The 20810-nt window shown below is 51.2% G+C and overlaps 4 protein-coding genes across 4 annotated transcripts; 2 read left to right on the top strand and 2 right to left on the bottom strand.

Annotated features, from left to right (window-relative positions):
• Positions 1–518: 518 nt before the first annotated feature.
• LOC100903957 (vitellogenin-2) lies at positions 519–6902 on the bottom strand. The gene is made up of 15 exons (XM_029112692.1): positions 6839–6902; positions 6354–6661; positions 5952–6260; positions 5704–5855; positions 4917–5613; positions 4662–4801; positions 4277–4549; positions 4074–4183; positions 3808–3992; positions 2787–3722; positions 2300–2692; positions 2064–2173; positions 1497–1921; positions 1155–1375; positions 519–967 (listed from the first exon to the last, which is right to left on the bottom strand). The coding sequence occupies exons 1-15, from the start codon at positions 6900–6902 to the stop codon at positions 605–607; spliced, it is 4686 nt and encodes a 1561-aa protein (XP_028968525.1). The 3' UTR covers positions 519–604.
• A 2781-nt stretch (positions 6903–9683) lies between these two features.
• On the top strand, positions 9684–11770 carry LOC100904104 (microtubule-associated serine/threonine-protein kinase 4-like). Its single transcript, XM_003747745.1, has 4 exons — positions 9684–9826; positions 9983–11351; positions 11447–11617; positions 11699–11770. Exons 1-4 carry the CDS (start codon positions 9684–9686, stop codon positions 11768–11770), a joined length of 1755 nt encoding a protein of 584 aa, XP_003747793.1.
• A 1128-nt stretch (positions 11771–12898) lies between these two features.
• On the bottom strand, positions 12899–14479 carry LOC100902805 (alpha-L-fucosidase). Its single transcript, XM_003747574.2, has one exon. The coding sequence runs from the start codon at positions 14411–14413 to the stop codon at positions 13016–13018; it is 1398 nt and encodes a 465-aa protein (XP_003747622.1). The 5' UTR covers positions 14414–14479; the 3' UTR covers positions 12899–13015.
• Positions 14480–17280: 2801 nt separating this feature from the next.
• Positions 17281–18593, top strand: LOC100904245 (lysozyme C, milk isozyme). The gene is made up of 3 exons (XM_003747746.3): positions 17281–17499; positions 18184–18252; positions 18369–18593. The coding sequence occupies exons 1-3, from the start codon at positions 17317–17319 to the stop codon at positions 18591–18593; spliced, it is 477 nt and encodes a 158-aa protein (XP_003747794.1). The 5' UTR covers positions 17281–17316.
• Positions 18594–20810: the final 2217 nt, after the last annotated feature.

Consider the following 20810-nt stretch of genomic DNA (forward strand, 5'->3'; position numbering starts at 1 on the left):
TCAGAGTTGTACGAAACGCCGACATTCTTACTCATGTATGTACATATGTTTGTATGAGTCCTACGGTTCTCCTAAGACGACTCGTAGAGGCCGAATCACGGAACATCGATACGAAGTGAAAAAGCTGTATTCAGTTTCTTGGAAGCGAGACCTTCGACTTGGGATCTCATGCAGACGGGATCCGCGATGAGTCTCTTATACGCCGACATCTCTCATATGGAGTCTAGAATGACTCGGGAAAGCGTGCGGACACGGGGAGCGGCGATTGGACTCAGTATCTTACTCGCGTATTCTCTCGTCAGCGGGCTGGACTATATTCGGCTCTGCATCTCTGCTTTTGCATTTTCCGATTCTTTGATTGACACGCGGTCTCGACGGTCCATTGTTCGGGAAGCATGCGTTGGGAGGCATTGCGGCCGGCACCCGGGCGTGAGCGGCTGGTACATACATAGATACTGTAGTGTACATCGCGAAAGCGAAGAACAACTGATTTTAAGGTCTCGATGAGCGTCTGGAGATGAAAATTACTGGCTGTACGCCTCCACTTTATTGAATGCAACATACCACGTATCACAGCACGCATGCCGCAGAGCTTCAAGTCACCTCACACGCAATTCGATTTCTCCGTCGAATTCGCTCTCGCTGGGACTCTGCATTCAGAATCAGGAATCACGAAGTTCTGAGCGAACGACCACTCTGTATGATGTTGACAACCATCGGTCGTGTGGAAATCGTTCTGTGCGTTGAGGTCGAAGTTCCCGCAGAGTCCGCAGAGTTTACCACGATAGAAGGGAGCCGCTTGCACGAACACCGAGCTCGTGTGACTGACTATGTACAATCCGTAGATCGGAGCGTTGATTATTACGACCGGACCGGCGGCTACGACGGCGAACTCGAGGATTCCGTCTTCGTTTTCTACAACTTTCGGTTCGTCCTCCGTCAATGCGCCCTGGTCAGCCCCGTCGATCTGGAAAGACATCCGAATCAACGTCGAGTGATTAATAGCGAGGATGAGAGAATTAGTTCCGACTTGGGTCTGAAGGGAGAATTCATGTCCACTCAGGGCTCGAGAGAGAATTACTTCCGACTACCAGCAGGTATTCCCGGCTTTCTGGTCGGGGCTTCTAACCCTCTGAGTCAGATGAGACGATTACCTTCAGCTGAATTCCATCCCCAGGATAGGTGATCTCGATTTCATGGGTGTTCAACAACAATTGGATATCCTTATCGCCTTTGGTGGTGGTCCTGGTGAGTAAGGAGAATATCTTCTGTTCCGAACAATCCTCGGTCAGAATTTTCCAACACGTGGTCTCAGGAACCTTGTACATAACACGGTCGAATGTTCGAACGCCTTTCAGCTGGTGATCGCAGTAACCTAGCCGAAGATCGATTTTAGATGAGATGAGGCTCCTCTCACCCGAACTTCAGGCGCTCCCGACCAATATGGGCTCGTGAAGACGGTCCACCTCCACGATTCGAATCGAAAATCTACTCACGGTTATAGTACTTCCTGAAGTAGCTCTGCAAGTTAGAGGTTCCCATATGCGTCGCTGTCCTAGGCGCCCAGTGAGCTCCCCACGAAACCGGTAGGTTCTCGAAGAGCAATTTGTAGTGCAGAGCCTCCATCTCAACGTCGGCGACTCTCTGGTCGATGCAGGGCTCGCGCACCACGGATTTTATGAAAATTTCGTTGCGCGGAGCTGGGAGATGCTCAAGGGAGCCCAAATGCCGGCCCAACTTTGAAACCATGAAACCTGGAGCGCCCGTTATGAATGGAGAGTCCTCGAGTCTCATTGAATCAGCTCCGGAGATTTTCACAGTCAATTGGTTCAGCTGACTTGAGTGGACCATGAATTTGTGACACGCGATCGGGAGGACCATTCCTTTGGTCAACCCTCCGACACACGCCTTATAATTCTTCCTGGAAACAAGGCTCGGAGTTAGTCTCTGTGTGCGGGAAAATATCCGATGAAAGCCTCTCAAAAGCTAGCCTAGTAGAACTCTGCTTTGACGCAATCATCAGGCGGATATAGGTTTCCTTGCCGCTCGGAGTTGACACTTACACGTAAGGATTTTCCAGGCCGTGTACTCGGCTTCCGCTATCTCCCGTTGCCAGCTGTTTCAACCATTGTTTCTGTTCCTCACTGTGCTCGTACATCATGTTCAAACGGATCTGAGAGTAGGTAAGCGATCGTTACCGAATATCCATCAGGCGAAGTCGAATATTCGCGAAATTAAGAGAAAGGCGGAAAATAGAATTCTGATCGGGAAATTTCCGACGATATACATATAATCTCACCGTGGATTTGGGATCGCATTCTTCGCCATAACGAATGTCCGTGATCACGCGAATATTTTGATCGGCGTTGATCCTGTCAATTTCTGCTGCCGATCGTTTGCTCCAATCTGTTTGGGTCCGTTGAATTTTCGAGGCCCAGCACATTTTCTTCGGCTTACCCGAAAACGACTCGCCCGCGAAGAAGACGTGCAGCCATTGGTGGTCGCGTTTGGGAGTGTAAGAATAACGCACTTCTAGCTCCGATTGTTTCTCCGGCTCTCCTCGCAGAACCTGGATGACCTGGATCACGTGCGTGAAAGAGTCGGTGAGGTCCTCTGAGTGCTCCGTGAACAGGGATTTCGCTTTCTCGGCTTTCGACGGCGGCGTCATTTTATGCTTGATCGATAGCGTTTGCTGCGGAAAAATATAATTCGCATTTCTGAATGAACGAGCTCCGTGATCGGATATGCTTATGATCGATGCCGTGGTTGTTTGAGAGTTGCCTCACCCCCTTGAGTACAGCGTTCTCAGGCTGTTCGAATGAAACCTCGAGCTCGCGAGGCATCCATTCCGGGTTGCAGAGCAGCTCATTGATTTTCTTGCTCAGTTTGTTATCGAAGATCCAGCCCAAGAAATGCTTCGGGGAGAACGAATCGGTGGGAAGGGTCTTACCCTTGGTCTTCATGCTGACGCCGCCCAATGCGGTGACTTTCTCGAATTTCGCCAATTCACCGTCTTTGTAGAGATTAAGAGCCCCGTGGTCGGACGCATTCCGAGAATCTCGAAGAACTGTGTATGGCACGAACGAGTACCGCAAGAAGTCATTTGGTAGCTTGACATCCTCGTTGATCGTGAGCTTGCCGCTCGCGATGTTCCAATCGATATCGAGATTCAAGGGAGCGTTAATTCTGAAGTTTTTATCGAAGCCAACTCCCAAGTTACGATTGAATCCCATGAACTCGATACCCATCGTTTCGGTCAGAAATCCCTCTACGATGAAGTGCTGATTTAGCTTGAGTTTCATCGTTCCCGTTTTGTCGATGCTGAACGAGGACTTCTCCCGTTTCAGATAGGTGGCTGTCGGCATCATCACTTCTAGCCACACCGGAATGCCGAACGATGTGGGCATGACGAGAGCGAAGTCCCGCAAGTTAGAGTGGCTGACGTCTTCTACGTCAGTTGACAGAAGATGGTTCAGGAGGGTTCCCGGTGCATACTCAGGTGACATAAAGGCCGAAAGATGACTCTCGTTGAGACTTATGACATCCAATGTATGCCCGAAAGCTCCCAAAGTTATTTCCAACTGTTTGGGTTCATATCTCTTGCTTTTGATCTTCATGGTGGAATCGATTTCTTCCATCTTCTGTCTCACGGACTCTGCGGACCTGCGAGTGAGTCTCCTCCCACCGCCGACGTGCCATAAATTCGAGCCCAGCGTGGTTCCCTGGGAACGGCAAGAACTAATGTCGAGAGAACGGAGGATCTCCCGGTGCGGATTCGCGGAAGAAACTCCACTTCCCGCAACTCACCATGGATCTTGGACCGAAGAAGTGATCGGTCAGCGAATCCATGCCCTGCTGTCGGACGGCGATGTTGACCGACTCGAATAAGAAGTTGGCGAAGTACTGACTCATGCTGTAGGTAACTTCGCGGGGTACGTAGGAGTCCCCCATCACCATCGAGAACTTCGAGTGACTTCCCATGTCGTATTTGGCTGTGGGAAAGCGCACTCTCAGCACTGTAGCTCTTTAATTACGATCTTCCAATTTAGTTAATGACTCCAAATCGGGCTCACAATCATAGAATGAAGAGAGTTTCATGTAGGACGTGAGGAAATCCTTCCTTTTCCATTCAGACGGCAAGAAGTCGGCTACGATAGGAGCAATGTATCTGATGTCCTGACGCCTGTTTGGGTTTAAAATGAATTCAAAGAACTTTCATGCATTCGGACTCGAATGCACACTTGGAAACAATCGAGCGACTCGACAGAGTACTCACAGTGCGCGGAAGCAAGGGTAGTCGTTGGAGTCGATCTCTTTGATCATCGAAACTAGGAAAGAACGAACTTGGTCATTCTTTTCTTGCATGAGATAAAGCGTCACCGCTTGCAGGAGGCTCAGAGACGGCTTGCTTTTGAAGAGTATCATGGCTGACAGGATGCGCAAATCAGTGGCTTGCTCTCGATTCATGTAGATTCCGAGCATCTTCTCCTGGATGATTTCCCGATGCCTCGGCAGGATCTTCTCCAAGCCGTGTGCAGCATCCATTTTGCTGTAAAGGGATTGTACGGAATTGAATCGAATAATTGACCAATTTATCCATTATGCCAAATCCATTATGTCAGGCGGAACTAGCCCGTGTCCGGGTTCAGCTTTACGCTCACGTCAATGAGTCCACGGTGTCATCCCCAATTACCCTCAAGAGGAATTCAGCCGATTCTCTCGTGGCAAGATTAGCGGCAACATTGACGAACAATCTGAAATGATTGATATCTCCTTTCGCTGTTTCGTACTCCGGGATCAACTGAAACGTTCCATGTGCCGCGAGTCAGAATCACGTTCTCAATCTGGGCCTCTTGATGCATTTCCCTCGTAGATCCCTCATGCATTAAATTCGTACACAGTCGAAAAGAACGCACCTTCCGGAAAGCACTCTTCTGAAGCTCCTCTCCAGAACATTCGGGGATATTGAATCTGGGAGCTATTTCCGGGAACCTGCAGGCTTCACTGATCATCGAGGAGTAGGTCAGAAGGCACTTGTTCCTCTCTTGATCGAACCTCTGCATGAGTCCAGAATTACAGAAGTCCAACAGCGTGTTCAGGGCTGCCTCAGTTATCTCGGTCTGGCCCACTTGGAAACCTCCGAGGAAACTCTCGACGAAACGAGTATCGATCTCTCCAGATTTGAATTTTTCGATGAGCAGCAGCGTGCCGGCATTATGACCGGATGCCGCCACCACTTCGACGAACAGTTTCTGCATTTTCAACCTCTTCCCCTCGGGGGCGGTCGCAACCAAGGCTTCGAAAACTTTCTCGGTACCAATGTAATCCAATAAATTGATGGATACAACGGCTTCATCAAAGCTTCCGGGAGCTTTATAAGGTTCTGTTGGGACCTTCGCGCTCGCCAGCTTCTCCATCTCTTTGATGACATGCTCAGCGCTTCCCTGCTTGCCCCAATCTTGCGCGATACTATCGGCCGCCTTCATGTCGACTTTCCGTCGGATGCTTCGGTCTTTCGCGAGTTCCATGTTGAGAGTCTGATAGACTTGCTTGTCTCCGGCAATTTCCAGCTTCTCGCTCACGTCCTTCGTCGATTTTAAGCGGACCTCTTGCCTATAATTTCGAAACCGCGAATATTTCCCCATTGCTCCGATGTCGGATATCTTCAAGCAGCGACATCTCTCGTCGGAAATCAGAACTCACTTGGTGAGCACCTTCGCCATATTGCCATTCTCTGTGTAGGGCGCATGATGGAGCTTAGAATAATCGACGGCATGTTCGAGGATCGAATCGGAACGATTGCCGGTTTTCGAAACGAGAGAGTACGTCGTTCTGGTCCTCGTCTCGAGAGGGTGCTGAGGATCGAGATCGATGAAGTCAGCATCTCCGTCTTGCTATCTCCTAACAAAGCTCGGAGGTTTCCTCCATGTCTGGCATATCGCGATTCTCACCGTCATTGTATCCTCACAGGTGGAACACATCGAGGCTTTCAAAGATCCGTAAACTTTGTACGGCACGGTGACGCATTCATCGAAGTTGATCACCCGTGTGAGATTTATCACTTTCGCCGATGGATTGGTCCAGTGAGGATTGTGATCGAGAGTCCAATACGCATTGCAGTCCCCATGAATTGTCGATTCGTGAGATCTGTACGTTTGTGCGTCGTTCAGCGGTAGATTGAAATTCACGAAAGAAGCCAAGCCTTTCTTCAGATTCAGGGACCACAATGGGTCCTTCGCGGGCACTTCTAGTTGTTGGAACTGAAAAACATCAAAGGGTCTCTCATCCCGAAAACCACCGAGAGTCCACCGGGGCAGGGGAGGGGTGATCGAGCATTGGGGGGAGGGGAGTACCTTGTAAGTTCCCGGTTTCGCACTGTCTTCAGCGAATCGCATCACGAATGGTCTCTCCAAGACGGCGCTCAGATCCGGGCTCCTCTCGTACTTGAGGTCGTCTCCGTGGTACCACATTTTGGATTCTCGGTTGTTGGCAAACGAAACATCGAAGTTTTCAATTTTCAGGGCGTAGCTGAACTCGTCAACTCTCTGGACTCGAACATTGGAGCGGAATGCAAACCCTGTGTTCTGAGTCGGCATTTGGGACGCCAGGTGCACCATATTGCCCCCATATGCGTACTCATATTCTTTTCCGACTTCGAAACCTGTTGAGAATTCGTATCGATAGATCTCATCTGTCCGGGTCTCTGTGCAGAGCGTCTTGCTCGGGGGTTCTCGGGGTTCTTTGTGCCATTCGAAGGATCGGATAAAACGATATGGAACGGGGTGGGAGGCGGATGGAATCGAAAATTCAGTCGAGAACATCGGTTCTTAGGTCTCACCATTACAGAAGGCGAAACAACTGAATCCCAGAAGAACAACGAGAGACGTCATTAGCTTCGCCATCCCGAGGGCGTCGCATGGAAATAAGGAAGACGCGACGACGTCTTTATATCGTCTCGTATTTTTGTCTCGCCCCACGGAATTGAAACAGTGTGCAGCGATGTCTGCTAGCTCAATCGAGCCCCTCCGGAGACAAGAGAACGCGGCTCCTGGGCGAGAAGATCGAAAACGAGGCCAATCAGAACATGGTACTGAATCACGCGCGGCAAAGACACGGCATCGTCGCCTCGGATGGACGTTGCTGAAAACCTAAGAAAATTCACCAGATGAGTTTTGTTGCACAGAGTCTTTCGGCTTTCAGAGCTCACTTATACAAATATGATCGAGCGCTGATTTGTTCGACTCGATCGAGTTTCACGCTTACGCTGTACCTCTCACGATGTTCGCGGGAAGGCTCGGTACGCTCTCGAGATCGAGAGTGCAAAGGGAGAATTTCTCGAAAAAGGAATCCGTTTCGAAACAGGCGCGAAATCTCGAAGCTGTTGTTGAAAATGGAAACTGATTGTGGGTCTCCCCTGGCGTATTAGACGCTGATATGATAGTATCATGTCCCAAGTAGCGGCACTAACATGAATGATACATTGAGATATCCCGTTTTGCGTGGTCATGGCCAATTTCGAATCCTGTTCAGTCCACCGGGACCGCATTTTCGGAATCACTCATGACTGAACTTCTGTCCCGAAGCTCAGGCTTTGAGCTCCTACATCGACGGAGAAAGCCCTCGAGCTTAGAGGACGTCGATTTACCCATTTTTTAAAGCTTCGAGAGACGGTGCGAGCCATCCTCTACGCCAAGACACTCCAAATACAGTCATAGCGGCTCTCTGCAATCGCGCCACTGAGATTGAAATCGAACTGTTTGCCGACCGTGGAACCGAACGTTCTCTGGATTAGCGTCCAACTCCCCGGAATCCGTCATGGCTTCGTGATGTTTCGTTATCACCGTCGGAGCTTGGTCAGCTTTACGGAACTCGGGAATCGGGTGTCCCCGAGGGCCATCGGAACCCGCTGACCCGCAGTAAAATCTGAATCTTCGCAGCTTGAGTCTTCAGCTAGGGTCGACCGCAGAGTTGCAATCGAGCGGCGTGACTTGTCGATATTCCGATGGAGCGACATGCGACATCTGACAGGGTGAAGTGACGCGATCAAACGCTCGTCCCGCACGCCAGATCGGCAAACCCATCGGTCCGCCCAGATGCTGCCAACGCAATGCCTCGTACAATGAGTTGATCAAGTGAAGTCCTAATTTCTTGACTTGTCAATCAGCGGCTCTCAACCGGGGGTCCCGACCCTCGTCCTGGAGCTGGAGTCCTAGAGGAGCCCGGAAACGTCGCACCATAATCCCACGCGGTGCCAAGTGTTAAAATAAAATCAAGGATTCGAGACAGCAACAGGAAAGGCCTCTCTATCTGCATTGATACCTGCATGATCAGAATTCAAATTAGAAACGCTGATCATGAGATTCGGTAGAGAACCATGGAGCATGCGCATATGTATGTGGTTCGTATTACTTCCGATACATGCGCTCGATATGAGGGGGTGCCCGAGTCGGCTGCGAAGATGTCGCGAGAGACAGAAATGTCCGGGAGAGCTTATCTCACAGGGGAATCCTGTGACGCGAGCTTAGCAGAGGGAAGTTTCTGAGGGAAGGTCCAGTCGTTGGGTCTCGTTGCCTTCAACAGCGATTCCGACGAGGAGGAATTGATCCGTTCCTGCTCGGCCTCAATTGATGGCACCTGCTTGGGTATCAGGTGAGATCTTCTCCTTCAGGCCATGCGGCATACGAGCGACATGGGGTCACCGAAGAAGTTACGACTTATTATCCGCGATTGGGCCGAAAATGCCGCGGTATTCTCGCCTAGCGGAATCGGTAATTTTGGCGCCCACACGACCAATCATTAGTGAGCCCAGCATAACGCGTAGGTGAGCCGAACTAGCTGAGCGTCTGATCCGTCTGACGGAGTCGCAGGTGAAGACATCCGAACTTTGGTTTTTTTTAACGTTCTTTAATTCAAACAACTGAAGATCAGCTCATATAGTCTGTGACGCGCAACTCGAGCTGCGACTTGTAGGAGATGAAACGCTGCGCTGGACTTCGAGCTAATGATGATAGGGCGGACGGGGTCTTATCCCGCTCCTAAACATCCAACAGTCTCCTCTCTCCTTCTGCTGCCTAAGTCCTGGCTTCGACTTTGAGCAGGAACACTTCTGACTTCAATAAGTTCGGGTCTGTCGCGCCTCAGCCTTCTGAGATCGTACCGTTGCAGAGCAGTTATACGAACACTTTCTGTAATCATCTAAGGGAGAGGCGTTCTTACCACAGAAATCACTTCTGGGAGTCAAGAGTGATTTTGACGAGAATTTTCCTCCGCCGTCCCCCGGCTGACTTCCTGGAATGTTTGGTAAAGTTCGTAGAGTCCGTACTAATGCTCGAATCCAAAAGTTCAGTATTCTCGGGAGAAGCCCCGCTCGACATGCTCCTCCTCCTCCCATCCTGGGACCCTGCCCTTGCCGCGTGCGGCATGCAGAAGGAACTTGAAGCAGAGAGCGGTCCCTTCGGGCTCCCGAGAGGACTGCAGGTGCGCGGAATCCTCAGCCCTGCACACTGAGTACTGATATAAGTCTCCGCGAGAACACGCACCCTGACCGATTATAAATTCATGAAGGCTCACAGCCTTGAGGATTTAATTTCTCTTTCGCGTCACTTAGTGGAGGAAGGCACGACAAGTCGATTCAGATACGATCGACAACGAATGTGTCGGTGCCTCAAGCCGAATCTCAGGAAATGCCCGAGGATCCGAGTGAGGAAATCATCGACAAGCACGCAGAATCTCGTTTGACCGATGGAATCTCGAGGCGAGAGCTTCTCGTTGAGTTGTTCCGGCGGATGCGCGGCGCTGCTCGGATGGTGCTCAATCGCAAACCCAAGTGAGCCGCGCCCACCCTCACTCGCTTCCCAACCTATCGAAGATCATTGTCTCCAATCTTTTCACCGGAAGTCTCGGGACTTCGAGAACGGGTTGCGATCGCATCGTTTGTCTCTGGAGTATCATAACCGATATTCTCGAAAAATCCGAATCGCAGGTTGGTGAAGACTGTCGAGTACGTCTTGCGTTCATTCCTCCAGCGCGAGTCTCGGATGTCTCTGGATCGCTTCCCTCGAGAGCACTTCTGTACGCAGCAAGTGGTTCTCGTGGGAATTTTCGTGCTGCATGGCCTCCAATCGAGAACGTTGACGTTCCTGGAGCTCCGAGAAGACCTTGGGAACCTCGCATACTTATTGGACTTTCTCAGACTACATCACCCGAAGGACGCGGCCTTCATGCAAGCCTACCTCCGGAAGTATCTGGCCATGCTCGAGGAACTCTGCTCCATTTTCGAGAAAGCGACGCAGGTTATCCGCACTGACTGGGCTTCCCTCAAGGACGCTTACCAGCGTTTCGAAACGTTACCGCCATCAGTTGAGAGAGAACTTTTCGTCCCTCCGGTCGCCGAAATCGTACCTTCGAAACTCCTGGGGGCGGGAGGTTTCGGCGCTTGCTACAAGGTCAAGATCGGCGGCGCCGTACTGGTCGGGAAATTGATACCGCTCGAACGGATGAAATCCCCGAAACATGCTTGCCTTGACAAGGTTGTTGCATCTGTGATAAGCAGTCCGTTTCTGATAGCTTACCATTCTTGTTTCTCGACCGATAGAGCTTACGTAACGATTATGGAATGTGTCAAAGGGGTCGATCTCAATCGTCTGATCAAACGGGGTGAGCCCCTCGACCCGGTGGCTATACCTTTGATATTGGCCCAGCTTGGACTCGCAGTACGATATCTGCATTTCCGCGGCTTCATTCACCGAGATATCAAGCCCGCGAATATCATGGTCTTACTCGGGTGCCGAATGAAACTCATAGATTTCGACACATGTAAAATTTGTACGTCTCTTTACGGAGACGGGTATACTCGAAGTTTCCGAAGCCGGACTTTCGGGGAGTTCCGAGATTCGGAGGTTGCGGGAACTTTGGTATTTTTCTCTCCAGAGACTATCGCGAGGGAATCCTATGGAAGAGCGACCGATTTTTGGGCGATCGGTGTCACGGCTTTTATCATGGGATCGGGGAAGCTACCCTTCCGCGGGAATGACGAGAACGTTCGGAAGAACATATGGGCCGCCGAATATCCGCCGCTCAGAAATCAGCCGAGGCTCGCGCAGCTCATCGCGCGATTACTCGTCAGGGATCCGAAGCGCCGGATTACAACAGCGCGATTCGAAGAATACCAAATGGAAGAAATATTCAGGGATGTCAACTGGGAGAAGCTCGACGTGGATCATCTACATGAAATGAAGCAGTTTTCGGATTTGATGCAGCACCATGACGATGGAGGTTGGTCCCTGATCGAGAAGAGCGAGAGGAAACTGAAGAAAAAAACGAGATTTCAATTGAAGTTCAGCGATGTGGCCGTGAGTACCTGACAGATCGGGCTGATCTTCTTGGCGAAGAATATGCTCGCTCGGCTAAGCTCAAAGGGAATGATCAAGAGTTGTCCGCATCCCAGGACGCGCCCAAGCAAGAGAAACTCTTCACATTCTCCTCAAATTCCTTCCACAAGTTCCTCGTGACGAGGTCTAGGAACCAAGGGAGCGATGTGAATTTCGTAATTCACGAAGGTTACGATTTCATCCCGGAATTCACTGAGAGACGACAGCGAGTCACGTATCGCTTCCAGGTGAGAGACTCACAGAAGACAGCTCCGCCATCGAACCCCGATAAGTTCACCGGGCTCACGTGTATTTGTTTCATCTCACAGGATGCACTGAAATGGCAGAGTTACAACACGGGCCCGAGATCCTCTCCATCCGAGCGGAGTGCAAGATTGTGAAACCCTGAGTCGCGACGTCAAGGAATGTCTGTGCTTCGCGGGCGGAAATGTTGAAATGATGTTGCTCATTGAGAATGAACAAAGCACCACGCAGGAATCTTTCTTTTTAAAATCGTAGAGTCTCGTACAGTAATCGTACAGTTCAGGATTTACGAATCTTGCATTCCTGCTCATCGAACTCGCGGAGCATAAGGACAATTCCTCCATAGAACTTTCTTCGCAGAAAGCGGGGACAATCGATCGGAATCCGCGCATAGGTCTGACACCAATTATTCTGAGTAGCTCCTATCAGAGGTGGATAACGGCTTCCTAGAATCACGATGCTCCCGCTTACGAAAGATTGGCGCGAGTTCGGAGCTCTAATTGCCCTGTGAAAGTTATGGCTGAGACCAAAAGCATTGCACGTCCTACATTCTTAGGCTGTTATACTATTCGGTTCGAGGATTGATGCGATTTGAAGAGCGTGAGCTGGTTCCTGCACTGGAGGGCTGGGACGACAGAATGACCGGTTCCAGATCTCGGTCTCAACCGTGGTAGGAGCTTCCTGAAACTTAGCCTTCAAGGACTGTGATTTAGTTGAACTATACATGAAGTATTCCACGTTGAGGGACCAAGATAGGACAAGTATCGGCTCCGCGGGTTCAAATGTGATTCTTGCAGAAGTACCAGGTCAAAAGCTGCAAGTACGACCTGCTTGGCCGACCCTCAGCGGGCTCTAGGGCGGCCAAGCGGCATGTGCCGGGGAGCAATCGGTGAGCTACCCGGCGAGAAATCATATTCCAAGAAAAATATTGGATTCGGAGCAGATCAGGCGATCTAAAGAGTCGAGTTTTTCTTCCGGACGACAGAAAGACTTTCGAGCAGACGAGTCCGGTCGGATATAGTTCGTCTAATGGCAGCCCCCTCACAGTATCTAGAGTCCCGTGACGGTGATGGAGTCGGTTTCGGAATGACTCCATGAGCTCGAATCAGTCGCTCGTTCAGTCGTGGAAGCACGAGCTGGGCACCTCGAAAGGTCCCATGACGCATGAATCATCTGGAAAAGATTCCGGGGGGGGTGAGACCCGATTGAAAACAGAAATCGCTGATTCCGGGGTCAGTCTCGGCCAAGCAACTAGTATTTTCGAATGAGAAGTTATTTATTCCGTATTGAAGGCATCGCCGGCTGATGCTGAGCTCTTGAGCTTGTTTCGAGCATCCGTCGTTCATCAATCAGGGCTATCGGCAATGAAGTGTATCAAGCAGCTATTCTTGAGCCATGCGGTGATTGACGTACTTGTGTGAGATCTGAATATCATCGAGATCGATTCCATGCGCAGGAGTCACTTTCACAGTCAAAATTCCGGTGGGGCGGTTTTTCGGTAGCGAGATCTGGGTTCTGCTCTCATCAATTGTGAAGTTGATAACCGCATCGCTTCCTAGAAGTTTCATGCTCACGACAGCACCGATGCTCCGCGAATTCAAACCGCTTACATCAACCACGTCAGTCGGTTTCAGAATGATGGCGTAAACGGCCTGGTTTTTAGCCGTGTACCACACGTCAGGATTCGTGGTGTCGTTCTGATGAAGCCACGGACGCGACTCATAGATAGCCTCACCGTTAACTTTCAGCCACTCCCCCATCTCGAGCAAGCGTTCCTCGAAAATGGGCTCGATGGTTCCGTCTTTCCTCGGCCCAACGTTCACGAGCAGGTTACCGTTGCAGCTGACCGTTTCCACGAGAGTAGTCAACAACTCCTGCGTGTCCAAAACGTCTTCCAATGACATTGTTCGTCGGTATCCCCAGGAGTCCCGATCGAGGGTCATAGCGTTCTCCCATTTGTGAGTTTGCAAGGTGCCGGGATTGTATCGGTCTTTGCAGTTGTAGAAGTCTCCGTGTGCGCAAGGGGTTCCAAGTCCCCATCGGTCGTTGACGAGAACCGAATTCCTTACCGGACTATCGTTGTAGAGCCACGCCAAGAAATTAGTCGCGTTCCAGTACTCATCAGTGGCTTCCCAATCGCCGTCAGACCAAATAATCTCCGGTTCGTAGTCGTTAACGATCTGGTAAAGTTCTGGCATCGCTTTCCTTTCGACATAGGTCTGAGTTTCGAACAAGTTTCTCTTGTCCTGTAGGTACAATGGGTTGAACCATTCGTACAAGGAGTGGTAGAGTCCAAAATGGAGTCCTTCTGCACGGGCAGCCGTCGCGAGTTCGCCAACCAGGTCCCTCTTGGGTCCCACGTCCATTGAGTTCCAGTTGAATGACGTCGGGGACGGCCACAGAGTATATCCATCGTGATGCTTCGAAGTCAAAACCACGTACTTCGCTCCGGCATCGTTGAAGAGTTTCGCCCAGCGGCTCGCGTTGTAGAATTCCGCCGTGAAATCCTTGGCGAAGTCAGCGTAAGTGAATCCTGGCCTGTAGTTTCGTTTCATGAAATCGACAGCGTCGGCATTTCCGGAGCTCCAGTGCTGCCAGAACCATTCTCCTGAGAAAGAGGGCACCGAAAACACACCCCAATGGAGGAAAATTCCCACCTTGGCTTCGTCGTACCAAGTAGGCGCCGGTCGTTTGTCCAAGGATTCCCAGGTCGGAACGTAACGCTCCAGGCCCAAGACGACCGATGCGATGGATAGCAGAAGGGCAGCTCGCAGTAACATTTTGCCAAACACTTGCGGCTGCTGCGTTGCCCAAAGCACCGACAAGGCTTTTGAATCACTCAGCGACACTCCACTCGGGAGAGGATGTGAGAGACTTAATCATGGCAGTTCATTCACAGCAGACAGGCTTTCGCGCTCAAGAGACGGTCATCGATGAATCGCTATAACAGCCCCGGATAAATGAACGATATAGTTCATGCGGAACTTCTGTTGAGACCCCAGTACGGAGTACGTAGCTATTGCTCGACTTGGGAAAAATTCCGCAACCGAATCGGGATGCTCTAGTCAGGAATCAGGAAGTGATTGGAAAGATAAGGAAGATTCATGGTGATACGTTGATCACGGAATCCGCGATTGAATCCGATACGAACTCATCTTCCCAGAAACAACGATTCCCTTCGGCGAGAGGGGGAGTGGCTCTCTCGGAACATTTAGCGCCTCAGGGTGACTCCCCCTCATCCCTCGAAAATCCTCTTCCCCCTGCCGTGCTGAGGACCCCGACCTTCGGACAGTCGAGTACTTCAGATGGTCCACGAGGTCCATGCAAATTTACGTGGACAAATCATGCTGCGGAAGATCGCTGGATTGAAAGGCCGGATCAGATTCTTCTAGGCCGTGGGTGACCGAACCTCGGCGCCGAACCTCAACAACTCACCAACCATTCTGGTCGGGCAGACTCAATTCTTCAATTTCCCCCAATAGCATGACCAGGCTGAATGGTGATACGACTTGTCAAATGATCGAGTCGCCCAGGTTGGGCTGCCTACGGGTGACCCTTCCTGTTCGCTCCAATCGCCAGACTGCGAGGCAGCTGATGTTTCCGCTCACGTCTCAGCTTGGCTGCGTGTCGGCATTCTCGTGGCTTCCTCGGGTGTCGCTCGCCCTCGAGGCAGGTCTGAGGGATCTCGTTGGCCCCTAAATTAGCACGATATGTTATCCGTCCGGAATCGATTGCTTCCGGATCTCGACCGTACGTTCCGAAAAACTTTCCATCTTCCCCGAGATTCTGGTAGTCACGTCTCAATCCTCATCCTTCTTCCTCCAGAGGTGAGACTCAAGTCCGAGTGGAAGGAGTGGATCCTTGCGAACTCGGGGAATGGATCCGATATAGCAATCGAGAACCCAGTTCACAAAAGAATGATCGGTGGTCAAGGATTGTGTGGGCTCAACCGATTGCGAGCATATCAATAAATTCCCTTCAGAAATCCCTTTCACCGGCTTCTTATACGGTTAAGCCAGGCTTACTCCATTTAGCAACAGCTATCATTCTGGAGCCCCCCAAACCTTGTCGCGGAACCGACGCGGAGCTGAGCCTGTATTACAGAGGCGAAAACGAGGCGTTCCGCACAAAAATACAAATATTCACAAGGTTCCTCCTCCAAGCCCGATAATAACGCCTGGACGCTCAGAATATTTCCCAGACACCGCCATTGTGGAAGATGTTTCCCCATGTCTTCACTAGTGATCTTTGCTGGGAATTTCAGGAGTCAGCGCGGTCGGGCGATCTCGCCCGTTTCCCTGCATTATTATTCATCCAGTTTCCCAATCCACGCTTGGATCACGGTGGTATACGTTTCTACCTCGCAACCCGCTGGATCACGCTGGCGAAATTCTGCGAGGGTCGTCGATTGACTGAGAACACACGTCGGACGGCGCGCGAGGATTCGAGGAGTAGGAGCCTCTTACCTCCTCTGTGGGTGGAGAAGATCAACTTTAGACTGGCGTAGTTGGGCGGTGATCGTTCGGAGTCGCCAACTCAAGTGGTACAGTGAAGGGAGAGGGGGTATCCGGTCACGAGGCCGTAGCTCTCAAAGAGGCGGATCGAATAGGGTCAAGGAAATCTGCTCGGTGCAGTCGTTCTAGGGATGAAGCGCTCCGGAAGGAATGCTTTCCAAGGAGTTCAGTTTTCTGTATCCCTGACCGCTGATCGGTATTGCGCTAGCACGACAATCCAGATCGAGCTCGAACTCAATCAGCTGCTGCTGTCTGTGAGCTACAATCTGCCCGTCAGATAGCTGCCCGAGCGAGCCGTGTACTCTGAGCCGAGCGAGGAAGACCGCGGACGCCTGGAAGCCTCGAAATTCTGTTCGATATCGCTGTCGACAGCTCCCAGCAGAACTCGCCGGGAATGATCCGTCGGCATGTCACGGGAATCTGGTGAAAAAGCCAAGGGATGACATCGAAATCACTCCGTCTCTCGTATCTTCGCCAGTCAGGCCGCGCGAGACACAATCAACGTCAGTCCAGCTTCGAGACAAAGCGTTCCTGGTTATTCTATTCACTCGGTTCGGGTTAATTTGAATATTTCCGATTCGAATCTCTCCCTCCGGAATCCAGACCCGAAAGCTACGGCAGACCCATTGTGCGCGACAGAAAATGGAGACGACTGGATTGAGAATGAAGATCAAGAGATAGCTGGAACTCCATCTCGGAGATGGGAAAACGCGCTGTCGCGTGGACGAGATTGCGCTGTTTAGGTTCCGGTTACACGACCGAGAGAATGCAAATCGCCTGGGGAGATGAACTTTCTCTTCTCCAATTGATTGTTCTTCCGGCGACTTGTCGGTGATGACATCCTCTCTACTTTTTGTCATCTCTTGCGCATCCGGTGGCAGATTCGCTTATTCTAAACTAGATCTGTGTTTCGCTTATGATTGACGTCATTTCTCATAATAGGCATCGCGAGTAAGGGCCATACCGTGATCGCTTTCTCAATGAAAATTCCTCCTCATTCGCGCTCTCTCCCTCCTTTTATTGTGCATAGTTCCGAAGTTCACTTCTCAATTAAAAGTGGTTTTGTGGAGCCTCTCTCCCGATGGTCGCTCCATGGTCCTACCACAGTTCTAGCGCCGGCTCGTCACAATTCTGAGATCTTCTGGAGCCTTGTTCGGAGCGGAGAAAAAATGTTCCGTCGACACTTCGAAAATCGAGCTTCAGCGCTACTTCGATTCCTCTGCCTGGTTCTCGACATCCTCCCCTCGTCGTCCAGAATCGTAGATCGGTGTGAAGTTGCACGAACCATAAGGAATCATAGTACGATCAAGGAAGCGTGGAACATAAAGCAACTCGTGTGCATAGCGGACCAGGTGAGCCAGAATTCGGTCTTGGGAATCTTGCAGAATATTCATCGCTCGCTGCTGCATCTGAATGGATCGATGTTTTCCCCATCGGAACGAGGTGACTAGATCTGAACTATTGCCGAATAGAGGGGCCAATGCATACAAACCTCCGGAGCCGCACGGCTCGTGGTCGGGTGCGCGCCGACAGCCGACCGTGCCCGGGGACGTCAGCCGTGGGGACACCCCCCGAAATGAGAAGGCTCTCATTCATCAAGTAGATCCAAAGGATGGGGCCTTCCAGCGCGTTCATTGAGAAGCATCATGACCCAAGACACCAGATGCCCGAGGCGAAACGCGGACCCCCCCTCTCCCCTAATTTGTCGATACGTAGCTGGTGCGCGCTCCAGCTAAGCTCCCGCTCGAACAAAGGTTGCGGCCTTTTCCGGGCAGACCTGCCGCGGAGACGCGACATCTGGAAGGATGGATGAAGTCAGCTGAGAGTCTCAACCTGAGATCCTTGCGACCGTCGCTGTGACTTTCGCAGCATGATCATGCGTTTATCATTGCGAGGCCTGGCACATCCTCTTTCGGATATGGGGGGACTCCTGATCAGGAGCAGCTGGCGACGCGGGAGCACGCTTTGTTTGGGGCGTTGTCTCGCCTCCTTTGTGCTGACGAGATCTTCCTATAATCGTTCACACTCCGTTTCAGGTGAGCAAATTCAACACCAGCGCTGAAGTAACACGGCTCAATAGTCAGAGATCAGTGGGGATTTACCAGGTAAACTTCAGTACCTGTATAACACCAAGTACCGTTGACAGAAATTACGTGCGAGACTCGTTCTGAAAATTATATTATCAATATTATCGACTACCCGCTATCCCATCCTTCACCAGATTCCGAGTCGTTTTTACTGCCGCGACCAACTTCCGGCGGAGGGTCAGGCAGGTCTCTGTCATAAGTTGTGCGGGAGTTATCTCGACGACAACATCGTCGATGACGTCCGCTGCGCTGCAATCGCCTACAAGCGAGCAGGTTTTCGCTTCTGGAAAGTTTGGTATCATCAATGCTACCTGAACAAGGAAATCAACAGTTACATCGAAGGCTGTGATATGAATTAACCAATCAATCGATAATGGTTCTCTCGGCGATTCTCGACGAGAATCTAACTCGTCCCGAACATCGGGAAGGATCCTACGTCCGTAGGTCGGGGCTTTGGCGAGATTCCTGGCAGAGGCATAATATTCGCATCATTAGGGAGAGCTCATCGCTAGATCGGTAGATGAGCCCGCCCATCTCGTGATTACCTATAACCATCTTGCGGCCCATGGACTGGACTCGGTGCAGAGAGCATATCATTGATGCTATCTACATATATAATTTATGCTTCATCCTACTCGTCGACTTTTAAATCTCATTGATTATAATTAATGAAAGATCTATGAGTGCTTGGACCACGGGCTCTCGTCATAATCGTCAACCTCCTCGATATAGTTCCGGGAGGATGATATGTCGGACAGATTCGAAAGCTCGGTCCCCACCGAGACACCGCTTTATAATTTAGCCAAATAACCGAATTACCCATGATCGAGTTTAAGATGTGGTCCTGAGATCGTGTCCTCAGCTATCGAATTATCGACGATTCTTATTATCGGGGATTCAGGAAACGAGGACAGGCATCCATGAGTCAGGAAAGATAAGATAGTCTCGCAGCCCGGAATGTACCTTAAGGAACTCGGTGAACTCTGCGAGGGGAATCTCATGGCGATGTCGACTTCGAAACGATAGCGCACAGCCTTGCCTTGTTTTTCGGGAGTCCATCGATTTTTTGTTCAGGCATCTCTAGAGAAGAGCCTCCGGAACGCTCGACAGGAGTCGTACGTAGGTTTTTTCCTTGGTACGCGTAGGCTTCCGGAATGACCGCCTTGGATCGCGAATAACTCTCCGACACCTCCGGAAGCTCAGTTCTCTCTTGGGACCGGTGAGAGTCGGAGCGCAACCCCCGCCGGATACAGTAATGCCAATTTCCAATGCTTCAACTCCGCCACGGAAAGATCTTCTAGGTGATCATGTGAGATAGCGGCCTTTCAAGAAAGGTGCTCCGCTGTCCATCAAGCGAGGTTCTGACTCGGAACTACGCCTCTGGAGGAGTACTTTCCTCTCAGAGGGCAGCGAGGAGATGCTCCCCGTATTGCCCCGTCGGGGCTGCTACGGGGTGAGTTCAGACTAAGCGGGCGTCAGCCTGCGACTAATACGTAGAGAGAACTGAACTCTTTGGTGAGCAACTCCTAAGCTTCATTCCCGGAATCGATTCGCCGTGGATTTTTCGAAGACCTTTTTCACAGCGAGTGGGTCCAGCCCTCCATGAAAACTACATGCTTTATTGTAATTAGTAATTAATCCATCCAATATGGCGGTCACCGTCACGCTAACGGCATAATTGCTAACTGATTGTTCCTCGCTGCGTGATCACGCTATTGCAGAACGCGATTGGGTTAGCCGCTCCCTTTCACATTCCGATCCCCTCCGTGGGCCTCGTCATACTCCTTCCACGCGTCGATAGCCGTGTGTGCGCCCATGCAGGCACAACACGGGGCACGCAGCGACTAGCTGCGTGAATCCTCTCCGAGACTCCAAACCCCGCCGGGCCAGCCTCGCAATTCAGAAAATTTCGCTAGTTTCTCCGCTCGGGGCTTCCGCGCTCTGGTGCTGCGATTGTTGGAGCGGGACCACATCGAGAGGACGGTAGTCATAGAGGTTTTGGCCAGACACGCTCTGCTCCTGTGGCAACCACGAAGGCATTGACATCAGAGCGGTCATGGACAGTTCGTCCTGCTGAAAGAAAAGCCGAAAAATCGTAACCCGTCCAGAAGATGCTTGCTCCCATCTTTCCTCCGTCCAATTTCTTAAAGGATTATTTAACCGACCTGATATTGCATAGTCATCGGCTGCTGATAGGGGTCGTAATCATAACCCGTCGGAGCCATCGGGGCAGGCGACTCAAAGGGCGTGAAGTGCCAGGAAGCCGCATCGTGGAACGAACCGGCTGGAGAGAAAGCCGGCAGAGTCGCGGTCGGGTATAGCGGCTGCTCTGTGGTGGATAGCTGCAATTCAAATGCATACTCTCGTCAAAGGAGATCAGCGCAGCGTAGATCGACCCGTCTGATTGGAATTTCACTCTGGAACCTACCACTGTTGATGCCGCCGGTAGTGATGAAGGCGACGATGACGGTGTCGGTGGACCCACCGCGCAGGCGGGCGGCAAGGAGCAGGCTACAGGTAGGCGGGGTACCCCTGCTTCAGCGAATGAGGATTTTAGTTCGCGAATCGACAAGCTC

The sequence above is a fragment of the Galendromus occidentalis genome, unplaced genomic scaffold (assembly GCF_000255335.2).
Source record: "Galendromus occidentalis unplaced genomic scaffold, Mocc_1.1 scf7180000077524, whole genome shotgun sequence".
NCBI lineage: Eukaryota > Metazoa > Arthropoda > Arachnida > Mesostigmata > Phytoseiidae > Galendromus > Galendromus occidentalis.

Coding starts and splice junctions, on each gene's coding strand:
- LOC100904104 (XM_003747745.1), top strand. CDS start 9,684: ATGCCCGAGGATCCGAGTGAGGAAATCATCGACAAGCACGCAGAATCT. Junction 11,352..11,446: donor TGAAGTTCAGCGATGTGGCC/GTGAGTACCTGA, acceptor TCCGCATCCCAG/GACGCGCCCAAGCAAGAGAA. Junction 11,618..11,698: donor GAGTCACGTATCGCTTCCAG/GTGAGAGACTCA, acceptor TTCATCTCACAG/GATGCACTGAAATGGCAGAG.
- LOC100904245 (XM_003747746.3), top strand. CDS start 17,317: ATGTTCCGTCGACACTTCGAAAATCGAGCTTCAGCGCTACTTCGATTC. Junction 17,500..18,183: donor TCGTGTGCATAGCGGACCAG/GTGAGCCAGAAT, acceptor ACTCCGTTTCAG/GTGAGCAAATTCAACACCAG. Junction 18,253..18,368: donor GATCAGTGGGGATTTACCAG/GTAAACTTCAGT, acceptor ATCCTTCACCAG/ATTCCGAGTCGTTTTTACTG.
- LOC100903957 (XM_029112692.1), bottom strand. CDS start 6,902: ATGGCGAAGCTAATGACGTCTCTCGTTGTTCTTCTGGGATTCAGTTGT. Junction 4,550..4,661: donor GACACCGTGGACTCATTGAC/GTGAGCGTAAAG, acceptor ATCCCTTTACAG/CAAAATGGATGCTGCACACG. Junction 3,993..4,073: donor ACTCTCTTCATTCTATGATT/GTGAGCCCGATT, acceptor GCTTTCCCACAG/CCAAATACGACATGGGAAGT.
- LOC100902805 (XM_003747574.2), bottom strand. CDS start 14,413: ATGTTACTGCGAGCTGCCCTTCTGCTATCCATCGCATCGGTCGTCTTG.